The sequence below is a fragment of the Somniosus microcephalus genome, chromosome 29 (assembly GCF_052327205.1).
Source record: "Somniosus microcephalus isolate GS21.2 chromosome 29, FLI_Smic_1.0, whole genome shotgun sequence".
NCBI lineage: Eukaryota > Metazoa > Chordata > Chondrichthyes > Squaliformes > Somniosidae > Somniosus > Somniosus microcephalus.
In genome coordinates, this window is record NC_141015.1 from 44,673,456 (window position 1) to 44,695,322 (window position 21,867).

At 45.3% G+C, this 21,867-nt stretch overlaps 2 protein-coding genes across 5 annotated transcripts in view; both read left to right on the forward strand.

Annotated features, from left to right (window-relative positions):
• LOC147098705 (serine-rich coiled-coil domain-containing protein 2-like) overlaps positions 1–21,867 on the forward strand; it is a 730,402-nt gene that overhangs the window by 254,990 nt on the left and 453,545 nt on the right. The gene's annotated exons all lie outside the window — the stretch shown is intronic.
• On the forward strand, positions 5,803–10,789 carry LOC147098706 (uncharacterized). Its single transcript, XM_085970760.1, has one exon. The coding sequence runs from the start codon at positions 8,611–8,613 to the stop codon at positions 10,078–10,080; it is 1,470 nt and encodes a 489-aa protein (XP_085826886.1). The 5' UTR covers positions 5,803–8,610; the 3' UTR covers positions 10,081–10,789.

Here is a 21,867-nt window from a genome sequence, read left to right on the forward strand (position 1 = left end):
GTCTATTCCCACATGCAACAAGACCTGGACGATGTTCAGGCTTGGGCTGATAAGTGGCAGGTAACATTCACGCCACAGAGGTGCCAGGCAATGACTATCTCCAACAAGCGAGAGTCTAACCGTCGCCGAATCCCCCACCAACAACATCCTGGGGGTCATCATTGACCAGAAAATTAACTGGACCAGCCACATAAATACTGTGGCAACAAGAGCAGGTCAGGAGCGAATGTCTCACCTCCTGACTCGGAAAGCCTTTCCACCATCTACAAGGCACAAGTAAGGAGTGTGATGGAATACTCTCCACTTGCCTGGATGAGTGCAGCTCTAACAACACTCAAGAAGCTCGATACCATCCAGGACAAAGCAGCCCGCTTGATTGGCACCCCATCTACCACCTTAAACATTCACTCCCTCCACCACCGGCGTACCGTGGCTGCAGTGTGGACCATCTACAAGATGCACTGCAGCAACTCGCCAAGGCTTCTTCGGCAGCACCTCCCAAACCCTCGACCTCTTCCACCTACAAGGACAAGGGCAGCAGGCACATGGGAACACCGCCACCTCTGAGTTCCCCTCCGAGTTACACACCATCCTGACTTAGAAGTATATCGCTGATCCTTCATCGCCGCTGGGTCAAAATCCTGGAACTCCCTACCTAACAGCACTGTGGGAGTACCTTCACCACATGGACTGCAGCGGTTCAAGAAGGCGGCTCACCACCACCCTCTCGAGGGCAATTAGGGATGGGCAATAAATGCCGGCCTTGCCAGCAATGCCCACATCCCATAAACAGAAAAAAAAAGTTACCTGTGGACAATTTACCAGAAATTAGTAGAACTTTTCCCTGAGTAATTATTGTGACTTCATAAAGATAGATCCTATGTAATTTAAACATAACTAAAGGATCTCCTTTAATGTTCTTACAGTGGTATTATTAGGGATCAAGGCACAGACAAGGAACTTTGGGGCTGAAGGTTGTCAGCTGTGATATCGAAGGAGTAGTGACAGTAGTACTCTGGGGAGGCCTTAGCAGGAGAAAAGGAACAGCTGGGGTGAGAGGCCGGAAAGAGTCGACTGGGGTCATTCAGGGGGAAGAACAGAGCAGCAGCAGGTGGGAGGTGCGGAGAGCCACCAAACATTGGGAAGAGTGAGTAAATGCCCAGCATGGAGGATTAAGGGATTGGAACAGAGTGCTACCATGGTAGCTCAACATGGGTTGACTTTATTCAAGTGATTTGGTCAGTGGAGGTGTCACATTGTTCGCATTAACCAGTTAGTAATGTTGGAGAGTTTTTACAATGATACAATATTATACAGTATAACATTACAGATATAAGATATTTAATGCTATAGATTTTTATTATGAAAGCTTTTCCCCATGAAAATACTTTCTGATACAGTGGCCTAGCGAAGCAACATAATTGAATCCAGGTTAAGTTATTATAAGTTTGTATACTTGTTAAGTTATGAACAGAAACAGGGACAAATTCAATGCCTGAAGAGTGGTCCCAGCATTTGTGCTACCCTGACAGAGCTTCAGTTTGCTCACCACGGTGAAAATAATAGAGCAATGGTAGTAAGTGGTGCAGACCATGTTGTATTTAATGCAGCGGACTATGGTACAAATGATCTGCTAATAGCGGTTAAGTACAGGCTATGATGGATCAGTTATTCATGTGATTTTTCCTGAGAATTTAGTTCAGATGACCACAAACTAAACTGGTCAGTTCTAAACAGAACACAATAAAGAGTATTGATGACAATGAAAATCTCAAATAACAAAGGATTTTTTGTGTGTGTATATTGTCACACCCATGAGCATAGTTTATTCAAGCTTCTGTCATGGGCAAAAAATAAACTTTGTATTTTTGCATCGAATCCTTCTCAGTTCATACATCACAGGTCTTGCTGGGTCAGGCTAACCCTTGACCACTAAAGTCCAAGTTCACTGCCTAACTCCAATCTGTGCAGCTGGTTTCTGTTCATATACTTTCAAATATGTTAACACATTACAACATGCTGGCCTAGAAATTGGGTTGGGGCGCCAAAGTGGCGCAAAAGTCGCCTGAGCGCAGGATTTTGCGCAACGTTTGAGGCTTCAGCGATCGTCCGATATTCAGTTTCATTGCCCCTCGAGGGACACGGGGTGAGGCTCGAGGCGCTCCGCGTCCCTCTTAGGGCGCTGAAACTGAATATCGCAGCGCAATGTGCCGCAGCGCCACACGCTGCGGCACGGCACGCTGCGGTACTGCAGGCCTTCCCCCCCCCCCCCCCCCACTGTTAAGGGGGAGGGGCCTGCAACAGCGTGAACCCTGATCGTGAGTGCCGGCAAACGAGCCCGGCACCAAGGAGAAGTGCCGGGCTCTTGGGAAACAGCCGGCAATGCCGCTGGGGGGTGGGGGGGGGGGGGTTAGGAGGCCGGGGACGGAGGTGCTGGCAGGCGGCCGCCGAAAAAGGCGGCTGCCCTGCACCTCCACCTTAACTTGCGCCGCTGCCGGCACAGTAAGGTCCCGTGAACCGGGCGCGGGTAGTGAACGGCGCAACTGCGGCGTTCGCTACCAAATATCGCGAACGGGGCGCTGCGCACACCAATGACGTCATCGGTGGTGGCGCAGCGCAAAAGACTAACGCCACCATTATCACCCCAACTCAATATCGCGGGAGGTGCAGCCAGTGGCGCTACAGCCACTGCCTGCATCTTTAGGCGCTAACAAGTGGCGCTACTTACCCAATTTCTCCCCTGCTATGCCTATTCCTTAATATTGCAACACCTTAATATTTGCACCCTAATGCACCAACAGAGTGAATATCAAATGGTTGTACTCAATTGATATGTATGGTATAATGGTCATCACTGATGATTATTGTAATTATAACATTATAACCTGTTATCTCTAGCAAAGATCATTGCTGATGGTTTCCTGAGCCTCCATACATCCTCATTTTAATAGAAAGCTAGACTACCTAATTTAAGAGTTGAAGTCACCTAGTCCTAATTAAGGGAATATTCAGTGGATTACTGTGAGGATCTAGTACAGTCAGGAGACAGAAAATGAAAATACCCAAAGCTTTTTCCTGTCTACTAGCAATGTGCATTTTTTCCAAAAATACTTTTATTATTGCTATTTTTCTGTTTAGTTTCCTACTGAGGGCATTGCCATTTAACTTGCATAAATGTTTGGGATGAGATATTAGGTACTGTACATAAAGTTAGACTTAACCGTGAAAACAAATCTTTTGTGCTATTCACACCGACCCATTTCTGCCTGTACAAGGTCCATTGAACAAATATTTTTATTTCATTGCAAAGTTTTGCAGTACCATACTATTAGTCATGTGAGCTGACTCTGCTTCTAGCAGGTAATGTACATTAAATGTAATTCTAGTGCCAGTAACTTGTTCAGTTTTATACATTTGGCATAATTTCCTGAGCGATACAGAAAATGTTGCACAAATTTGACTTACTTTACTATTAGTAGTAATCTTAAAAGACAATTTTGATTAAAAACAAAAGGTCCAGCTCTGAAGAGGAAAGGCAGTCAGTAATTTTGCTCTGGTCTTGAAAAAACCAGACACAACATGTCCTCTTGGCATTACAGTCTAGATGAGAAGCTGCAATTTGTAGATAAGCGATAGGGATATGGTTTAAGTTGTATGGAAATATGAGTTAGTATCTGTGACTATCCATTAATATATCACTAGGTCGCAGAGTCCTAGAATGGTGCTTGATTCATTTTTCAATTCCATTCCTACAGGCTTAATGTTTTTTCCCCTCTCCTTGCTCACACTTTCCTTGACAAGTCTCCTTGGAGGACATGGGCATGAGCTGTTGACTGCATAATCTTAAAGATCAATTAAGAGGCCTATGCCATTCTTAATTCAACATGATGTGTTTTGATGTGATGTGATTTTTTTTGGTCCATGTTGTATTATTATTTCGTTGCTCACTTTCTTGTTATGGTACCTTCAAGGTAAAAACTAGGTTCAATTGAAAATACAATCCAGCCTGGCTGATGCACATCAGTACAGGAACATAAACAATACATCTGTAAGTTGCTGTGCTGTAGCAAAAGCTAATTTAAAATGCTAATACATGTTCCAAGCCATTGGCATTGTTCTGTATATGTAGAGGTGTTGGTGTCTTGCATCACAGATATGAACTTTAAAGAGTGCAAGGTTTGATTTCACAAACATCTTTGTGTTTGATATTCTGCAGCTGTCCGACAGCCTGATGAAACCATGCGAGATACATATTTGATTTCTTATGTGTCTGGATAAACTTAAAAGGAGTTGTCAAGTATATATTGGGCATTTTTGCTCCAATTCAGCAATCCTTCTGAAGCCATCAGAGAGTAAGGCTGGAGGCTCATGGAAGGTTCACAGTGACGTAAACCTCCATATAATGGTCAGCAACTTTGTCTCACATCAAACTTCACTGAGTATTAGTGCGAGAGTTACAAATGCTATTGTCTATATTCTGAAGAGGAATAGTTATGTTATGTACTTCAATGTGATTCTGTTTCTTTCCTATTGTCTATTTGTTGTAAAGTGATCTATTTAAATTTATAGCCTTGGCCATGGTCTGAATGTTTACTCTACCTTCTATTATCTTATGAAGTGAGGAAAATAGTGAGAGTCAGTCAGCTGAATACAGTGACAGGAGTTTCTGTTTAACCCCTGGGCTTGCTCCCATTACCCAGATATTAGATAATGTATAGAAATATTCTGGTTCGCAGAGAGCGAATGCTTGCTTATGAGGGTTTGCTTTAGTGTTAAGCATGAGGAAAATATTCATGTGTTTTTTTTGGAGGGGGCGGGGGTGGGGAAGTGGTGAGAAGTGGGAGCTATTTAATTCTTTCATAGTTTTCAACAAGGAGCAATCATTAACTTCCAAAATGTACAACAACAGCTTGTATTTATATAGCGCCTTTAACGTAGTAAAACATCCCAAGGCGCTTCACAGGAGTTTTAAAAGACAAAATATTTGACACCGAGCCACATGAGATATTAGGGCAGGTGACCAAAAGCTTGGTCAGAGGTAGGTTTTAAGGAGCGTCTTAAAGGAGGAAAGAGAGGTAGCGAGGTGGAGAGGTTTAGGCAGGGAATGCCAGAGCTTAGGTGCTAGGCAACAGAAGGCACGGCCACCATTGGTTGAGCGATTATAATCGGATGCTCAAGAGGGCAGAATTAGAGGAGCACAGATATCGTGGGGGTGGGCGGGTGTTTGTGGGGCTGAAGGAGATTACAAAGATAGGGAGGGGCGAGGCCATGGAGGGATTTGAAAGCAAGGATGAGAATTTTGAAATCGAGGCGCTGCTTAACCGGGAGCCAATGTAGGTCAGCGAGCACAGGGGTGATGGGTGAACGGGACTTGGTGCAAGTTAGGACACAGGCAGCCGAGTTTTGGATGACCTCAAGTTTACGTAGGGTAGAATGTGGAAAGCCAGCAAGGAGTGCATAGGAATAATCAAGTCTAGAGGTAACAAAGGCATGGATGAGGGTTTTAGCAGAGGATGAGCTGAGGCAAGGGCGGAGACGGGCGATGTTATGGAGGTGGAAATAGGCGTTCCTAGTTATGCTGCGGATATGTGGTCAGATATGACACCAAGGTTGCGAATAGTGTGATTCAGCCTCAGGCAGATGTTAGGGAGAGGGATGGAGTCAGTGTCTAGGCAACGGAGTTTGTGCCGGGCACCGAAACAATGGCTTCGGTCTTCCCAATATTTAATTGGAGAAAATTTCTGCTATCCAGAACTGGATGTCGAACAAGCAGTCTGACAATTTAGAGACTGTGGAGGGGTCGAGAGAAGTGGTAGTGAGGTAGAGCTGGGTGTCATCAGCGTACATGTGGAAACTGACGCTGTGTTTTCGGATGACACTTGGCAGCAGGTGTGAGGCAATTGCTAATGTGAACTTGCAATTAATTTGCTCCTATAGGTAAGTGATTAAACATTCAGTATTGCTGGTAATCTAATTTTATATCTATAGTGGGCCAAGGCCAACGTGCTGTTGATTAGTTGTGCCCATTAGTAGGTAAGTGTTGCACTCTTCCCATTCTTTTCCATGATCTCTCCCACTGTGTATAGTTTATTTGTATGCTGGTTTAACATTCCAGACATGTGTAGAACCAAACATTCTTGTCACCGTGAGCATTTTTAACCTTCCACAAATCAGCCTACAGATGCAATGTTGTACTTCAGCTTAGCAGGCTGCTGAGAAGGAAAAAAAAGTCTTATTTCTGAGTTCAGTATTGTCCAAATTAAGATCGATGGCCTTTTATATTCAGGCCTGCACATGCCAGGGTTCACCCATTACAACTGGAACAATATGGGCGATGGATTTCGTTGCAGTCATTTGGCTCATTGGGCAGAATAACTTTTCTCATTCGTAAAATTTTTACTGTCTTAAAAAGTGCTCCTCCTCTTCATCCCTCATTTTATCTCACCTGTGATTATGTTGTTTCCCAATTTGTGAATGAAATAGCATCAGAGGAGTTACTGGTGCTGAAGGCAGGCTTCCATATTTATGCTAGAAACACAATCTGCTGAAGCTGCTCTTCGATATTCTCTCAGTCTAAAAAGACTACACACAATAGCCAAAGCAGAGTTTTACAGACTATTTCTCCTGCCTGGAATTCTTTTGAGATGGCATGCACCTGGAACTCTTATCTTTGCATGCATTTTTCCAAATGTAGAGGGTTTTTTTTGTTCATGGATTTTTGCCCATACAGTTTTCTGCAGAAGGCATTGACACCTTGCTGGCAGTTTGACAGTAAGTGTTGGCAGGCTTTCAGCCACTGGGGGAGCACCACAGTTAAATACGATCCTGACCTCGCCCAATGTGCACTTCAGCAGTACAGCTTCACTTTGCTTCCCTTCCCTAACCACAGAAGTGATGAGATGAATTGTACTACCATTAATAATGCCCTAGCTGAGGACTAACCTAGCACAGATCATCGGTTGAACCTGGGACCTTTCTGATCTAGATATGTACTGGATAAACTCACTCAGCCATCAGAGGAGCTCTTCAAAGAAAGAGTTGGCCATTGCATGCTGAGACAGGGATTTTGGAATGACCATGCCTTAGACTGCGGGAAATCTGTGCCTTACCCTTTGATATATCTAATGTGCCTTCTCTAATTTCTGTGCTCACGTCAATTATCAGAGTCAAATTTGATGGTCGTTAGCCCTTTTTACAACGGCCTCCATCAACATCCTGCAGTTGTGCCACCTGTTCTGCCAAAAAAAAAACTTGGTTCTTATTGTGTTAATTGAGCCAGCAGTTGATGTTAAATGAGTGCTAGTGCGATTCCAACAGAGCTGAAATATTGGTATTTCACAGATGTGCAGGACATGTGTCCAGAGGAAGAGAACACTCAAAGAATGTTTTAAAAAGCAATTAAGGAAGGTAATTCTGCCCATCAAGACCATTGCTTGCAACAGAAAACCTATCCCCTTCCTCCATTTTATATACTGCTTTATTGCATTTCGGGAAAAGTAACAATATGCTTGACTGCTCAGTTATAATCGTGAGGAAGGCAAAGACATCACAAAGCCTTTTGTTGTGGGGAAAAGAGGCTGTAATTGTCGGCCATGATGTGTCCCTGATGTGATACCAATTCTGCTCTAGTGTATTCTAAGTAGAAGCAATGCTGCTGGAGCAGTGAGGTTTCCTGAAAACAAATGTTGGTGTTCATATAGCTGTCATTGATATTACCTCAGAGAGCAGTTAACTACCAATTGTGAATCCGAGTGTAGGGAAGATGTTTCATTGAACCACTAGCAACATCCATCAATGGAAACATCTGCTTGCAAAGTTTGTTTTAATGCTTTGTGGGGAATATGGAGAGTAATTCGGAGTGCAGAAAATCCCCTACTTAGCAGACTTTATAAGAAAACAGAAGAAATATTATTGGCTGTAGTTATACTGTGCTGCTGCTCTGCATAGTGTGATCCACAGCCAGCTGAGTACCTGAATATTGGGTGATAATGACCAACTCGGAGACACGGGGAACAAGTGGTCTGAGATGCTGAACCTGAGAAAAATGTTTCACAAAACTCCAAAAATGTAAGAGTGTCCTCTTAATATAAGAAATGCTACAGGATACAAAGAAACATGCACGTACTCAAACGCCACCCTTTGTTACAGATGCAAAACAGTCCTAAAAAATACCATTTAAAGCTGATTGCTTCTGAACTCCAGCCTGAAACTGGCAAATACATTGCAATCTGCAAAGTTCCCTACCAAACAATGTTAGAATTTTGCTTGATCTTTTAACCTGTGTTTGCTTAAAAACAATTAGTTTGTGACCTTTAAAGGGATACAGCTCCACCTTAGCAGTGTTGTGCTCGACACAGTCTCACACTCCTATTCCTATAACACAGCAGATCAACTGACTTAATTGCGCTGCCACGCTACTCAGAGATACGATCGCCTACGTGCGGGACAGGGGGGTGGACACCTGCTTAATCAGCTTGGACCAGGAGAAGGCTTTCGACAGAATATCGCACACGTACATGATGGACGTGCTCTCCAAAATGGGGTTTGGGGAGGGAATCTGCAATTGGATCCAACTGCTCTACACAGACATCAGTAGCGCAGTTCTAATCAATGGGTGGGAATCAGAAAGCTTCCCGATCAAATCTGGAGTCAGGCAGGGCTGTCCTCTCCTCTGTCTTGTTCGTGTGTTGTATCGAACCCTTTGCCCAGTCCATCAGTAGGGATTCAAGCATAAGAGGGGTGACGATCCCAGGCAGCAGAGGCACTCAGGTTAAGGCCTCCCTGTACATGGACGATGTCGCCGTCTTTTGCTCGGACCCGCTGTCGGTCCGCAGACTGCTGAGCATCTGCGACCAGTTTGAACTGGCCTCGGGAGCGAAAGTTAATCGCAGCAAAATTGAGGCCATGTTCTTTGGGAACTGGGCCGACCGATCCTTTGTCCCCTTCACAGTCAGGTCAGATTACCTGAAGGTGCTGGGAATATGGTTCGGAGCGGCCGGGGCGTGCACCAAAAACTGGGAATGTGGGAGCAGCGCTCCCTGTCGATCGTGGGCAAGAACCTGGTCATCAGGTGCGAGGTGCTGTCGGTGTTGCTGTACGTGGCGCAGGTGTGGCCCATATCCCGACCCTGTGCCGCCACAGTCACCCGAGCCGTCTTCCACTTTATCTGGAGATCAAAAATGGACCGTGTCCGGAGGGACACGATGTACAAATCTCCAGAGAAAGGGAAAGAACGTACCTAACGTCGCCCTCATCCTGATGGCCACCTTTGTGTGCGGCTGCATCAAGCTGTGCACAGACCCTCGGTACGCAAACACCAAGTGTCACTACGTGCTGAGGTTCTACCTGTCTCCGGTGTTGCGAAGGATGGGTCTGGCCACGCTGCCGCGGAACGCTCCATCCAGTTGGACCGTGCCGGACCACCTATCCTTCGTGGAAAAGTTTTTCACGGCAAACACCTTTGACCACAAGGCCGTCAAGCAGTGGTCAGCACGTAACGTCCTCGAGACCCTACGGGAAAAGGAGATGGTGGATCCTCTCGGATGGTTCCCCGAGCAGACTGTCGAAGTCATTTGGCAGAATGCCTCATCGCCAGAACTCACAAATAAGCACCAAGACGTAGCTTGGCTGGTGGTGAGAAGGGCCCTCCCCGTCAGATCCTTCATGCACTCCCGACGTCTCTGCTCCACCGCACGCTGTCCGCGAGGAGGCTGCGCTTGGGACGAGACTGTCATCCATCTCCTTCTGGAATGTGCCTTTGCAAAGAAGGTCTGGAAAGAGATGCAGTGGTCTTTGTCGAGGTTCATCCCGAGCAGCTCCGTAACAAAGGACTTTGTGCTCTACGGACTGTTCCCAGGGACGCACACTGAGACAAACATCAACTGCTGCTGGAAGATAATCAACTCGGTGAAAGACGCCCTTTGGTCTGCCCGAAACTTGCTGGTCTTCCAGAGCAAGGAGTTGTCCACAGCCGAGTGTTGCAGACTGGCACATTCCAAGGTCCAGGAGTATGTGTTGAGGGACGCACTAAAGGTTGGTGCCGCTGCCGCCAAGGCACGATGGGGAAGGGCTACAGTTTAAGGCCCTCCCGCCAGTGTACACCGAGGGGCTGAAACCAGTAGAAAACCCCCTCTCGGGCCGTATGATGTACAAGTGTGTTAATTGTAAAGCAGTTGTAATCTGTGGATGTAAATAGAGTACCATGTACTGCATTCATCTGTAATATGATTTGCGGAGTGTATTGTAACGTATTGCAACAAGCTTTGATATATGTAGGAATAAATGTAATGTAATTTGTAAATTGAGTGCCATGTGCTGAAGTTAATTTGCACTGTACCAGATGTGGACTGTATTGTCATGTACATGAACAAAGATTTTTATGAATAAAGTATATATTTTTGAAAGAAATTTTTTTTTTTAAAATTGCGCTGCCACGGGTGGTCCACTAGTATATGTGTACATGTATTATAACCAGCATATCTGTTGCTGAGAGATCCACTAGTAGCCTAATGATTATACCAAGTCATGGGGTCATCTGCCATATTGAACATATGTGGAAGTGTTGTATTGGATATTGTAGTGTCCGAGTATATAAATAATACACGGACTGCAGGAGAACAATAATAACAGGTATTTACTGAACAGAGGGTAACTTAAGACTGACGTACAGAAGCCTGCTATGGCTTTATATACAGGGGTGGTCACTGCCGGTACTGCAGTATAGAATCAGTTCTTCTCTTAAAGGTACATACACAACAATTCCTCCCCTTTTAGATAAACAGTACATAACACTCATTTAACAACTAAATAATAACTAATTACAATTTTCTCTGTACTATATACATCAACTGAAATAATCATTTATAAGTTCAGTCTTTGTGGAGGCTTCCTGATCCTGACTGGATAGCGCCTTTCTCGAGTATCCTGTTCTTGCGGCGGAGTTGATTCTGGATCATTGTCATTGGTTGGTTCGTCAGCTTCCAATACCACTGCTTCTGAGGTAGACGCAATCTGTACTTCGGGTTGATTACCAGGTGCACCTGCTCGTGGTATGGGTTTGGCTTGTTCCTGTGACTCTAGAATCTGGTAAGCATGGCATCTCACGATGCTCTCTCCAACGTCCACTGTGTACATTAGTGGTCCCTGCTGTGTGCATATCGTTCCTGGCTGCCATTTTTCTGTTCGGTAGTCGCGGGCCAAGACTGGTTGCCCTATCTTGAAACTCCTGGTTGGCTTCTCATTTATGTGCTGGAATTGCTTATCCTCAACATCTCGTCTTATGTTTGGTTTGAGCAAATCCAGGTGACATCTTAGCCTTCGGTTGAAGAACATTATGGCTGGAGCTTGGTTGGTGACTGCATGTAAGCAAACAAGAAATTATCCATCTTGTGTTGTAGTGGTATGTCGTCATTATGCATTGCCTTTATTGCCTTTTTAAAGGTCTGAACAAACCTCTCAGCCAATCCATTTGTGGCTGGATGATATGGGGCAGATGTGTAATGTTTCACCCCATTATTCCTCAGAAACCTCCGGAAATCCTCGGACACAAACTGTGGCCCATTGTCGGAGCAAATCTGTTCTGGCAAGCCATTCCTGGCGAAGATGGTCCGTAGGACTGCAATAGTTTTCTCCGTGGTGGTGGAGGACATTTTGATGACCTCTGACCATTTCAAATGGGCGTCCACAGCGATTAGGAACATTGAGTCCATAAATGGACCAGCAAAATCATTGTGTACCCATTGCCATGGAGATGAGGGCCACTCCCATGGATGTAGCGGGGCCTGTGGTGGAGCGTTTTGGACCTTCTGGCATCCTGTGCATCTCTTGGTCATATCCTCGATTTCTTTATCGATTCCCGGCCACCACACAAACGCCCTGGCTAGGCTCTACATTTTTACCCCTCCCAGATGACCCTCATGAAGCTCATTGAGCACTCTATCTCTCAACTTGGGTGGAATTACCACTCGGGATCCACGCATCAAGGTCCCCCGGCACACTGACAGCTGTTCTCTCCTTGGCGAGAATGCTGGCAACAGTGAGTCGCCATGTGCTGGCCATCCCTTCACCGTCAAATCATAGACCCGAGAGAGTGTCGGGTCATTTCGGGTTTCCTTCTCTATACTTGAGTTTGCAACAGGTAGACATTCGACTACGGTCGAATGGAATATCTCAACAGGGTCCACTGCAGGTGCTTCCTCTACCATAGGTAATGGTAGGCGCGACAGCCCATCAGCGTTTCCATGCTGTTTCGTACCCTTGTACTCTGTCGTACTGATGTGCCCCTAGAAAAAGTGACCATCTTTGCAGCCGTTGCGCCGTCATCACCGGAACGCCCTTCTTTGGGTTAAAAATGGAGACCAGGGGCTGATGATCAGTCAGTAGGGTGAATTTCTGCCCGTGCAGATAGTGATTGAACTTCTTCACCCCCCACACCAGGCTGAGGGCCTCCCTGTCAATCTGGGCATAGTTACGCTCGGCTGAGGTTAACGAGCGCGACGCAAAGGCTATTGGCCTCTCTGAACCGTCAAGGAGTTTGTGTGACAGCACCGCTCCGATGCCGTAGGGAGACGCATCACATGCTAACTGAATCAGTAGTGTTGGATTGTAGTGGGCCAATACTTCTTTTGAAGTGATTAGGCATTTACATTTCTGAAAGGCACGCTTACACTCATCACTCCATTTCCATGTTACTCCAGTTTGTAGTAGGGCGTTCAGTGGGTGCAGAATTGTAGATAAATTCGGCAAGAACTTATGGTAGTAGTTCACCAACCCGAGGAACGACCTCAGTTGCGACACATTTTCCGGTGCTGGAGCCTTGACTCCAGCCTCAATCTTGTCCGGCGACTTATGCAACCCTTCCTCATCAATCATGTGGCCACAATACGAGATTTGTCTCCTGAAGAACTCGCATTTGGGGCGGTTGGCTCGTAGCCCATATTCCTGTAATTTCGTGAGCACCTGCTCCAGGTTGGCAAGGTGTTCACTGTCATTTTCGCCCGTAACCAGGATGTCGTCCAAATAACACTGGGTCCCCGGGATCCCTTGCAGGACTTGTTCCATTGCCCTCTGCCAAATAGCCGGGGCTGATGCTACCCCGAATACCAGTCGATTGTACTGGTAAAGGCCTTTGTGAGTGTTTATCGTGAGGTATTTCCTAGATGCTTCTTCCACCTCCATTTGTAGATACGCTTGGGCCAGATCAATCTTTGTAAAGCTCCAGATAGTGAGGCGAAAATATCTTCTATCCGTGGAAGTGGATATTGTACTGTGTGCAGGACTGGGTTCACAGTTACCTTGAAGTCCCCACAGATGCGAACCTTCTTCGGTTCCCCAGGCGTGCTGCTCAATGATTTCTTCATTACAGGAACGATGGGTGTGGCCCACTCGCTCCAGTCCACCTTGGACAGCACACCCGAATGCTCCAGACTCTCCAGCTCTGCTTCAACGGCTGGGCGGATCGCGTAGGCACTGGTCTGGCCTTAAAAAAAATAAAAAAAATAAATAAATAAATAAATTTGGGTTTGCGTTATCTTCGATTTTTATTGTTGCCGTTACTCCTTTGAGTCCCAAGTCCTTGTTGGAACACCTCTTTCGCGTCAGTTAGAATTTTTGACAGTCGTCCAGGTGTGACGTCATCATCCTTTTTATCAGTCACAGTTAGCGCCTGAATGAAATGCCAATCCAATTGTATTTTTCGGATCCATTCACGTCCCAATAATGGTGGTCCTCCATCTGGTAGTATATATAGGTACAGTTTCTGTGTTTCCTTGCCGTTGTATTTAACTGGCACCCTTATTTTTCCTCTGGGGTAGACTTTTTGCCCCGTGTATGTCTTCAATACAATGGACGTGGCCTTCAAGGGTTTGTGTGAGAATAGCTGCTCATAGTCTCGTCGATTCATGACAGTTAGGGCTGATCCTGTGTCCAATTCCATCTTTACTGGGGACCCTGCTATCATGAGAGTGACCCAAATGGTTCGGTGATCCTCCTTTGCGATCACGTCGTGTAACTTTAGACAACTTAGTCTCCTGCTCCCGGAGTCCTTATCATTCTCCTGATCTTCCGAACTACTCAGAAATCACAGAAACCACACAGTGCAGATAGAGGCCATTTCGGCCCATCGAGCCTGCACCGACACATATCCCACCCGATCCCCGTAACCCCTACACCAACACATATCCCACCCTATCCCCGTAACCCCACGTATTTAATCCCCCTAACACTAAGGGTCAATTTATCATAGCCAATCAACCTAACCCGCACATCTTTGGACTGTGGGAGGAAACCGGAGCACCCGGAGTAAACCCACGCAAACACGGGGAGAATGTGCAAACTCCACACAGACAGTCGCCCGAGGCTGGATTCGAACCTGGGTCCCTGGCGCTGTGAGGCAACAGTGCTAACCACTATGCCACCGTGCTGCCCTGTCTGTCAATTTCTTTACTTTCTTGTACTTTTCCTTAGTAGTTCTTGTAGGGTTGGTTTTCTTTCCTGACCTGCAGACTCTTGCTATGTGTCCCATTTTCCCACATTGCCTGCATACTTTGTCCTTAAACCAGCAGTCCTTCTGATCATGGGTTGTTCTGCCGCAGCGATAGCACTTTTCTGCTCCATACGCCATTTCGTTAGCGCTGTATTCTTGTGGTTTCTGTTGTATTTCCGCAGCTCCCCGTGCTGCTGCTTCGTAGGATACTGCCACGCTGAAAGCCTGTTCTAGCGTCAGGTCCTTTTTTGAAAGTAGTCGTTTCTGGGTTCCTTCACTCTGGAGCCCGCAGACAAACTTATCCCGTAAGGTGTCTGCCAGTCCTGCTCCGAACTGGCAGTGCTTCGATAACTTGTGTAGTTCCGTAAGATAGTCAGCATTGCTCTCATCGTTGTGCTGGTTTCTTTTATGGAACTTGAATCTTTCTGCTATCAGCAGCGGTGTAGGGTTTAGGTGTTCCTGTAAGATATTAACAATCTCTTCAAAACTTTTCTCCATTGGTTTAGCTGGGGTAATTAAATTCCGCAATAGGCCGTACGTTCTCGCGCCCATCAAATTTAATAATACCGACGCCTTCTTTCCATCGGCCACCTCATTTGCCTCGCAGTACACTTCAATTCTTTCCACATACGTGGTCCAGTCTTCTACCTCGCTGTCGAAAGCAGTGATACTGCCACTTTTCGGCATCTTGGGTGATTTAAAATGGCACCTCCCGCGTTTTTTCTTCTTCACCAATGGATTAAAATGGCGCCTCCCGCGCTTTTCCTTCTTCCCCAATGGAATAAAATGGCGCCTCCCGCGCTTTTCCTTTTTCCCCTTGCTGCCACGCTGCTCCTAGCGTTCTGCAGGGTAATGGCGGTGACCCACGGCTTCGGCACGTCTCACTTTTCCTTCCCCTTGTTTTAGTTTCGCTACGCTGCCCGGTTCTTGAGCACCGACCGTGCCCTGTGCGCTCCACCCTCTCTCTCTCTCTCTTTTCCTCCCGACGACGCTGCATGGCCCCTTTGCAGAGCCGCTCGAGCCCGCCGCAGTCCGGAAGGGTCAGCGCACTACCTGCTACCAGCACGATTTGCTGGAACACCTTGACTGGGGAGCCAAGCCCAGCTCTCCACAGACTCCCCTGCAATTCTCCGAACTCCGATGGATCCTTGGGCGGTTGCCCGCGGTCGACGCCTGTTGTTCTGACTTCGACCTCCAAGGAGCTTCTTCTCAGGGAAAGATCCCCATGAGGTGATGCAGTACTGCAGGTGAGTTCGAACCTGTTCGTCGCCACTGTAGTGTCCGAGTATAAATAATACACGGACTGCAGGAGAACAATAATAACAGGTATTTACTGAACAGAGGGTAACTTAAGACTGACGTACAGAAGCCTGCTATGGCTTTATATACAGGGGTGGTCACTGCCGGTACTGCAGTATAGAATCAGTTCTTCTCTTAAAGGTACATACACAACAGATATTATCGGTTCTTAGGCATGCTGTGAGGTAGTTACACTCTATAGTAGCAGAGTGATGCTTTTTTAGTGGAAAGGAAAAGGAAAATGGTCTTGCCCATTCCGCTCCATTCTTGTGATTGTGTCTTTTTCATAACCTTTTGTTATAATGCAATATGACTTTTTATTAATCATATGAGTTGTAGTAGCTAATAGAGTGCTACATAATGACATTGTTACCCTATCTGCATCAAATGTGGTAAATTGTCTTGCAATACACTACACTGTGATGAAACCACCCATTTAAGGTGTAGTTGTACACTAGAAAGCTTTCTTTAAAGTAAAATGCTAGATCTGGATCTTTCTTCAGAATATCTTTAGACTAATTGTGCTGAAATTCTAGATTCCTTGAGTAGAAGTCTTGCATCTCCTCCAGTTAGGAAGTAACTATAAATCTACAACCTTATCTTGATAAACCCTGATCAGTGGCTTCCACCATGGAATTGTACAGTAAAACATTTAAGAACATAACATAAGAATTAGGAGCCGGAGTCGGCCATACGGCCCCTCGGGCCTGCTCCGCCATTCAATAAGATCATGGCTGATCTTCGATCTCAACTCCACTTTCCCGCTCCAGCCCCATATCCCTTGATTCCCTTAGTGTCCTGATGCATAAAAACTCAGGTGAACTCAGTTCAGCAGCAATATTGTAATTCAGTAATTGAATGGAAATCTGTGGATAAGGCTAGAGATAGATTTTATCCTAAAAGGAATTCCCTTTAACACTTTGAACATATAATTATTCCTAAGTTAGAACATTTCTACTGAAACTTTCAGTTGTTGAATAACATGTTAAAGATTTTTTACCCCTGAAAGTTTAGCAGAGGTGTTCCATGTCACCATTTCCAAGACCCATTGCCAATGGTCCTGTAGCCTAGTGATAATGGTACTGGACTAGCAACCCAGAGGTTGAGAGTTCAAATCCTGTCATGACAAATTGTGAAATTCTTTTGCTGGCACCTGAAAAAGTGATATTAAGAAAATAAGAACGTAAGAACTAGGAGCAGGAGTAGGCCATTCGGCCCCTCGAGCCTGCTCCGCCATTCAATATGATCATGGCTGATCATCTACTTTAACTCCACTTTCCTGCACTATCCCCATATCCCTTGATTCCCTTAATATACAAAAATCTATCGATCTCTGCCTTGAATATACTCAACGACTGAGCCTCCACAGCCCTCTGGGGTAGAGAATTCCAAAGATTCACCACCCTCTGAGTGAAGAAATTTCTCCTCATCTCAGTCCTAAATGGCCGACCCCTTATTCTGAGACTGTGACCCCTGGTTCTCGACTCCCCAGCCAGGGGAAACATCCTCCCTGCATCTACCCTGTCGAGCCCTGTAAGAATTTTGTATGTTTCAATGAGATCACCTCTCATTCTTCTAAACTCTAGCGAATATAGGCCTAGTTTACTCAATCTCTCCTCATTGCTTAGAAAATAGACACCCCCAATAGGTATAAATATGATGTCTAATAACTATTTGGTACATGTGACAATTAATCATCAATCCTAAATTTTAGGCTTTGATAATCAAAGTCCCAATGTCTATTTAAATTCTAAAAAGTTCTTCCTGCTTGTCAGACATAAACTGGATTAAGCTAATGGGAAGTTCATATGGTACTGATAGAAGCATTCTTGTTCTAGAATATCTATCACAGAATAAGCCATTTTACCTCAAGCTGTTGCATTTTACATATCATGTTTTCTTTTGTATTTCATTTTGCAGTAACGACGTGATTTACTGCATAGAAGTTGTGTTTTGTTGTCTATACACAGCATAAATGAAACTCGCTCCCAAAGTGTAAGATTTCATGACTGTGTACAAAGCTCCCCTATCCAGCACAAGATTAGGAATGCTGCCCATATTTATAGCCTTCGACTCAGCAGCCATTTGTGTAGGTGAATTCCTTCTGGTATGAATCATGTGTTTGCAGTCAGTAACTGTATCCAGCTTCCAGACAGCTGAAAAACAGCAGCAGGGCCGAGTAAGTCTGCCCTAATAAAGGGTTATTGTGCATTTTACTCACCTGACTGGGGCACAAAAGGTGGCTAGAAAGCAGCTGTAATAGAGCTTTACCTGTGGCAATTATGTGAATGTTTTCAAACCACTTTCTGTAGGATTTAATAAGAGATACACTTATTTTGCTTGCTATACGTCAGAAATTAGAGTTTTCCTCAGAGCTTCCAGGCTTGCCAGAAATAGGCCGTGGTGAAAACTGCAAAATTCTGTCAGAGTTGGTGTTGATTATACTTGAAAAGGACGACTGTAGTAACCGGTATTCTACTAGAGAAAAGTCGCGTTTATTGTACGCACCACTAAGTAAATTCATTATTTGAATTATGTGTTACTTGTTGCTAAATTGTGCGATTAGCTCACTCCTTGTGCCGGTCTTGATGCTACTGGTACCTAGTGAAGGGTCAGAAGGTTTCTATATCAGTTCCTTTCCCTTGAAGTCTGAAAATACATAAGCTGTAAGCGGTTTGAGGTGGGAGCAAAACGGAGCAGGGGAAAGGACCCTGGAGGACGGGGGCGGGGGGGGGGGGGGTACACAATAGTGGCTTGTCATGTTGTGGAGTAAGGATGTTGATGTTTATTTTTAGCGGGGAGGGCAAGGATTGGTTCTGTTTTGTCTCATTCACAACTGACAAAATTCTTTGTCAATTTGGGACAGGCTGAACTGTGAAGAAAAGACAAGTTAATGTTTTGGGTGTGTACCCTTCACTTTTATAGGATTAAACAAAACAAAGTGGAGGGGTGGCGGGAAAGAGTAGGAGACGAACAGGTGAAGGCCAAGTCAGGAATGCTGACGCTTATCATGGAGAGGCAATTAACAGGTTTACTAGTTTGCAAATCGGATTTTTAAAAAGCTAGAAAGATGAAGGCGGGTGGATCAGCTCAGTAAGGTCATGTAAAGTTAGTGGGGCAGATTTTGTGGTGGGCATGATGCCGTACTCAGAGTACCCTGTCGTACTGCCTTTGAGATTCACCGAAAGCTCGGGATTTCCGCATGCGCTAAATCCTGAACTTGAGATCTGTCAAAGTACACATGGACAGATGATTCACACCGCCTTGGAAATCCCAATTGCTGCCGCAGGGTTGGGCTAATTGGCCAACAGTTACATCCGAAAATTTTACAGTTGATGCTAACAGGCGCAGGGAATGAATTGTAAAACTGTCCGAAACACCTCCAATGATTAATATACACATTTTTCAGATCTTTGTTTGGGGTCTGTTGTATTTATGTTTGTATCACCTGTCCAGCTTCAATGATTTATTGGAACTCTAATTCCTAAATTAGATTTAAGAATTAAGTCCCAAATAATTTTTTTAGGTGGGTGGGAAAGAGAGAGCGGGTCATTTTGGAACTTTTTATCCTCCTAGTCCTTATAATTATTCAGAAAATACATCGGGTGGAATGCAATATAAAGAAAGTTAGCAGTATTGGAGGTAGACACTTTCCCTTCGCTGTACTGATTGGAGCACCAGGCCCACATGATCCCAGATATGCCTCTGCACACTGCGCCCTTGGGATTCGTGGGCTATTACGCCGCCCTCAAATACGCAACATCAGAGAGCAAGTTCACGAAGGAGGGCCCCCATCAGCTAAGTTCGTATTCTTTTCGCAGGTCGGCAACGTACGCCACCGACTGCAAAATCTGGGCCATTAAAAGTACTAAAGGCTGTGCAAGTAGCTAAGTAAGGAAATGAAAAAGGCATGGGAAAGATGGTGCAAAGTGGATGGGAGAAACTGGCAGGAAAATGGGAAGAACGGGTGTTAGCCAAGGTCTGAAGTTGATAGTCTTCTTCGGCAGCACTTACCAAACAGCGCCTAGAAGGACAAGGGCAGCAGGCGCATGGGAACACCACCACCTCCAAGTTCCCCTCCAAGTCACACACTATCCTAACGTGAAAGTATATCGCTGTTCCTTCAACGTTGCTGGGTCAAAATCCTGGAACTCCCGAACAGCACTGTGGGAGTACCTTCATCAAACGGACTGCAGCGGTTCAAGAAGGTGGCTCACCACTACCTTCTCGAGGGCAATTAGGATTGGGCAATAAATGCTGGCCTTGCCAGTGACGCCCAGATAACGAATTAAAAAAAAAGTCAATGGCAGAACAGAAGGCTGCAGAGTACCTAGGAGAAAGACTGGTTAGGTTGCTGAAGTTTGTGTTCAATCTGTTTGGAACAGTTTAAGTGGCCTGAGACTGAAAAGTCAGCATGGGAATTGGGGTAGAAAAGGGGAACTAAACTGGTGAGCAACAGTATGGTGAACAGAATGGAAATGTTCAGCCCAGTGACCACCCAATCTGTGTTTGGGTTCCCCAGTGAAAAGGAGACAGCATCGTGAGCAGCATAAACGAAGTATGAGATTGGAGCAAATACACACAACTTGCTGTCTTATACAGGAATGTTTGTCATTCTGGAGAATGGTATAGTTTGCGGCAGTAATGATGTAAGCGGATCTGGAGAATACGGAAGCTAGTGGGATGATAGGTGAGAATAAGGGGACCTTATCATGAAAATAGGGGGAGCAGCGAAAGCAGAAATTGAGTTGAGGAAAAAACACGATTTAGAAACTCTGGTATGGAAAATGGAGTCATACAAGTAGATACAGTGGAAACAAGGACGCTACAGGATAGGGTTCGAATCTTTACAAGAAGCAGGGCCAGACGAGGCATATTCCAGGTAGTCATGATGATCTGTAGGTTTGTAGCATCTGTATTGCCACAATTTGCAGGATGGTACAATCCTGCATTTTTCCCCCAGTTCCACATGGGGAGGACTTCACTTAGTTCAATGTACCTTTTTATGATTAGACTGAGAACAACTGAATGTGGTTGATGGGCTACATAAATTTGCCGCTAGAGTTTAAATTCTATAATTTGTGTTATAGGTAGATATTTAATTTCAGTACCCTTGACTACTTACTTGATCTAGATTAATTTAAGAAACTACACTAAACTAAGTTACCTAATTACAAATGTAATTAAATTTAATTAAATAAAACAAGCTCATATAGGGAAGGCAGTGCAGGTGGTGTGCTGCAACTGCAGCATGTGGGAGTTTGTGGAGAGCATTGTGATCCCGGACAACCACGTTTGCAGTAAGTGCCTGCATCTTGAGGAACTTCAGCTCAGAGTTTTTGAGCTGGAGTCTTGAGGTGCAGACATTGCGGGGCATCAGGGATGGGGAGAGTTACCTGGACACTTTGATCCAGGAGGCAGTCACACCCCTTAGGTTAGGTAGTGGTACAGGTCTGGTTAGTGGTCAGGGACAGGAGGGTGTGACTGCAATTCAGGCAGGTAAGAGGACCCCAGGTGAAGTGCTGGAGGAGCCTCAGCCTTTGCCCTTGTCCAACAGGTATGAGGTTCTTGCTGCCTGTGTGGATGAGGGAAAAGCCTGCAGGATGGATGAGCAAGCTGACCATGGTGCAGGAGGCCATTCAAGTGGGGGGAGTGAAAGGGAATGCAGTTGTGGTGGGGGACAGTGTAGTCAGGGGGATAGATAATGTTGTGTCTGTTTTCACGGAAGAAGACGCAAAAAACTTCCCAGAAATAGTGGAGAACCAAGGGTCTCATGAGAATGAGGAACTGAAAATTAGTATTAGTAAAACAAAAATAATACTGGAGAAATTAATGTGACTGAAAGCTGATAAATCCCCTGGACCTGATGGCCTACATCCATGAGTTTTGAAAGAGGTGGCTATAGAGATAGTAGATGCATTGGTTGTGGCTAACAAGGGAAATTAGGGATAGCATAAGATCCAAGGAGCAGACATATAAATTGGCCAGAAAAAGCAGCAAACTTGAGGATTGGGAGCAGTTTAGGATTCAGCAAAGGAGGACAAAGGGATTAATTAAGAGGGGGGAAATGAGAGTATGAGAGCAAG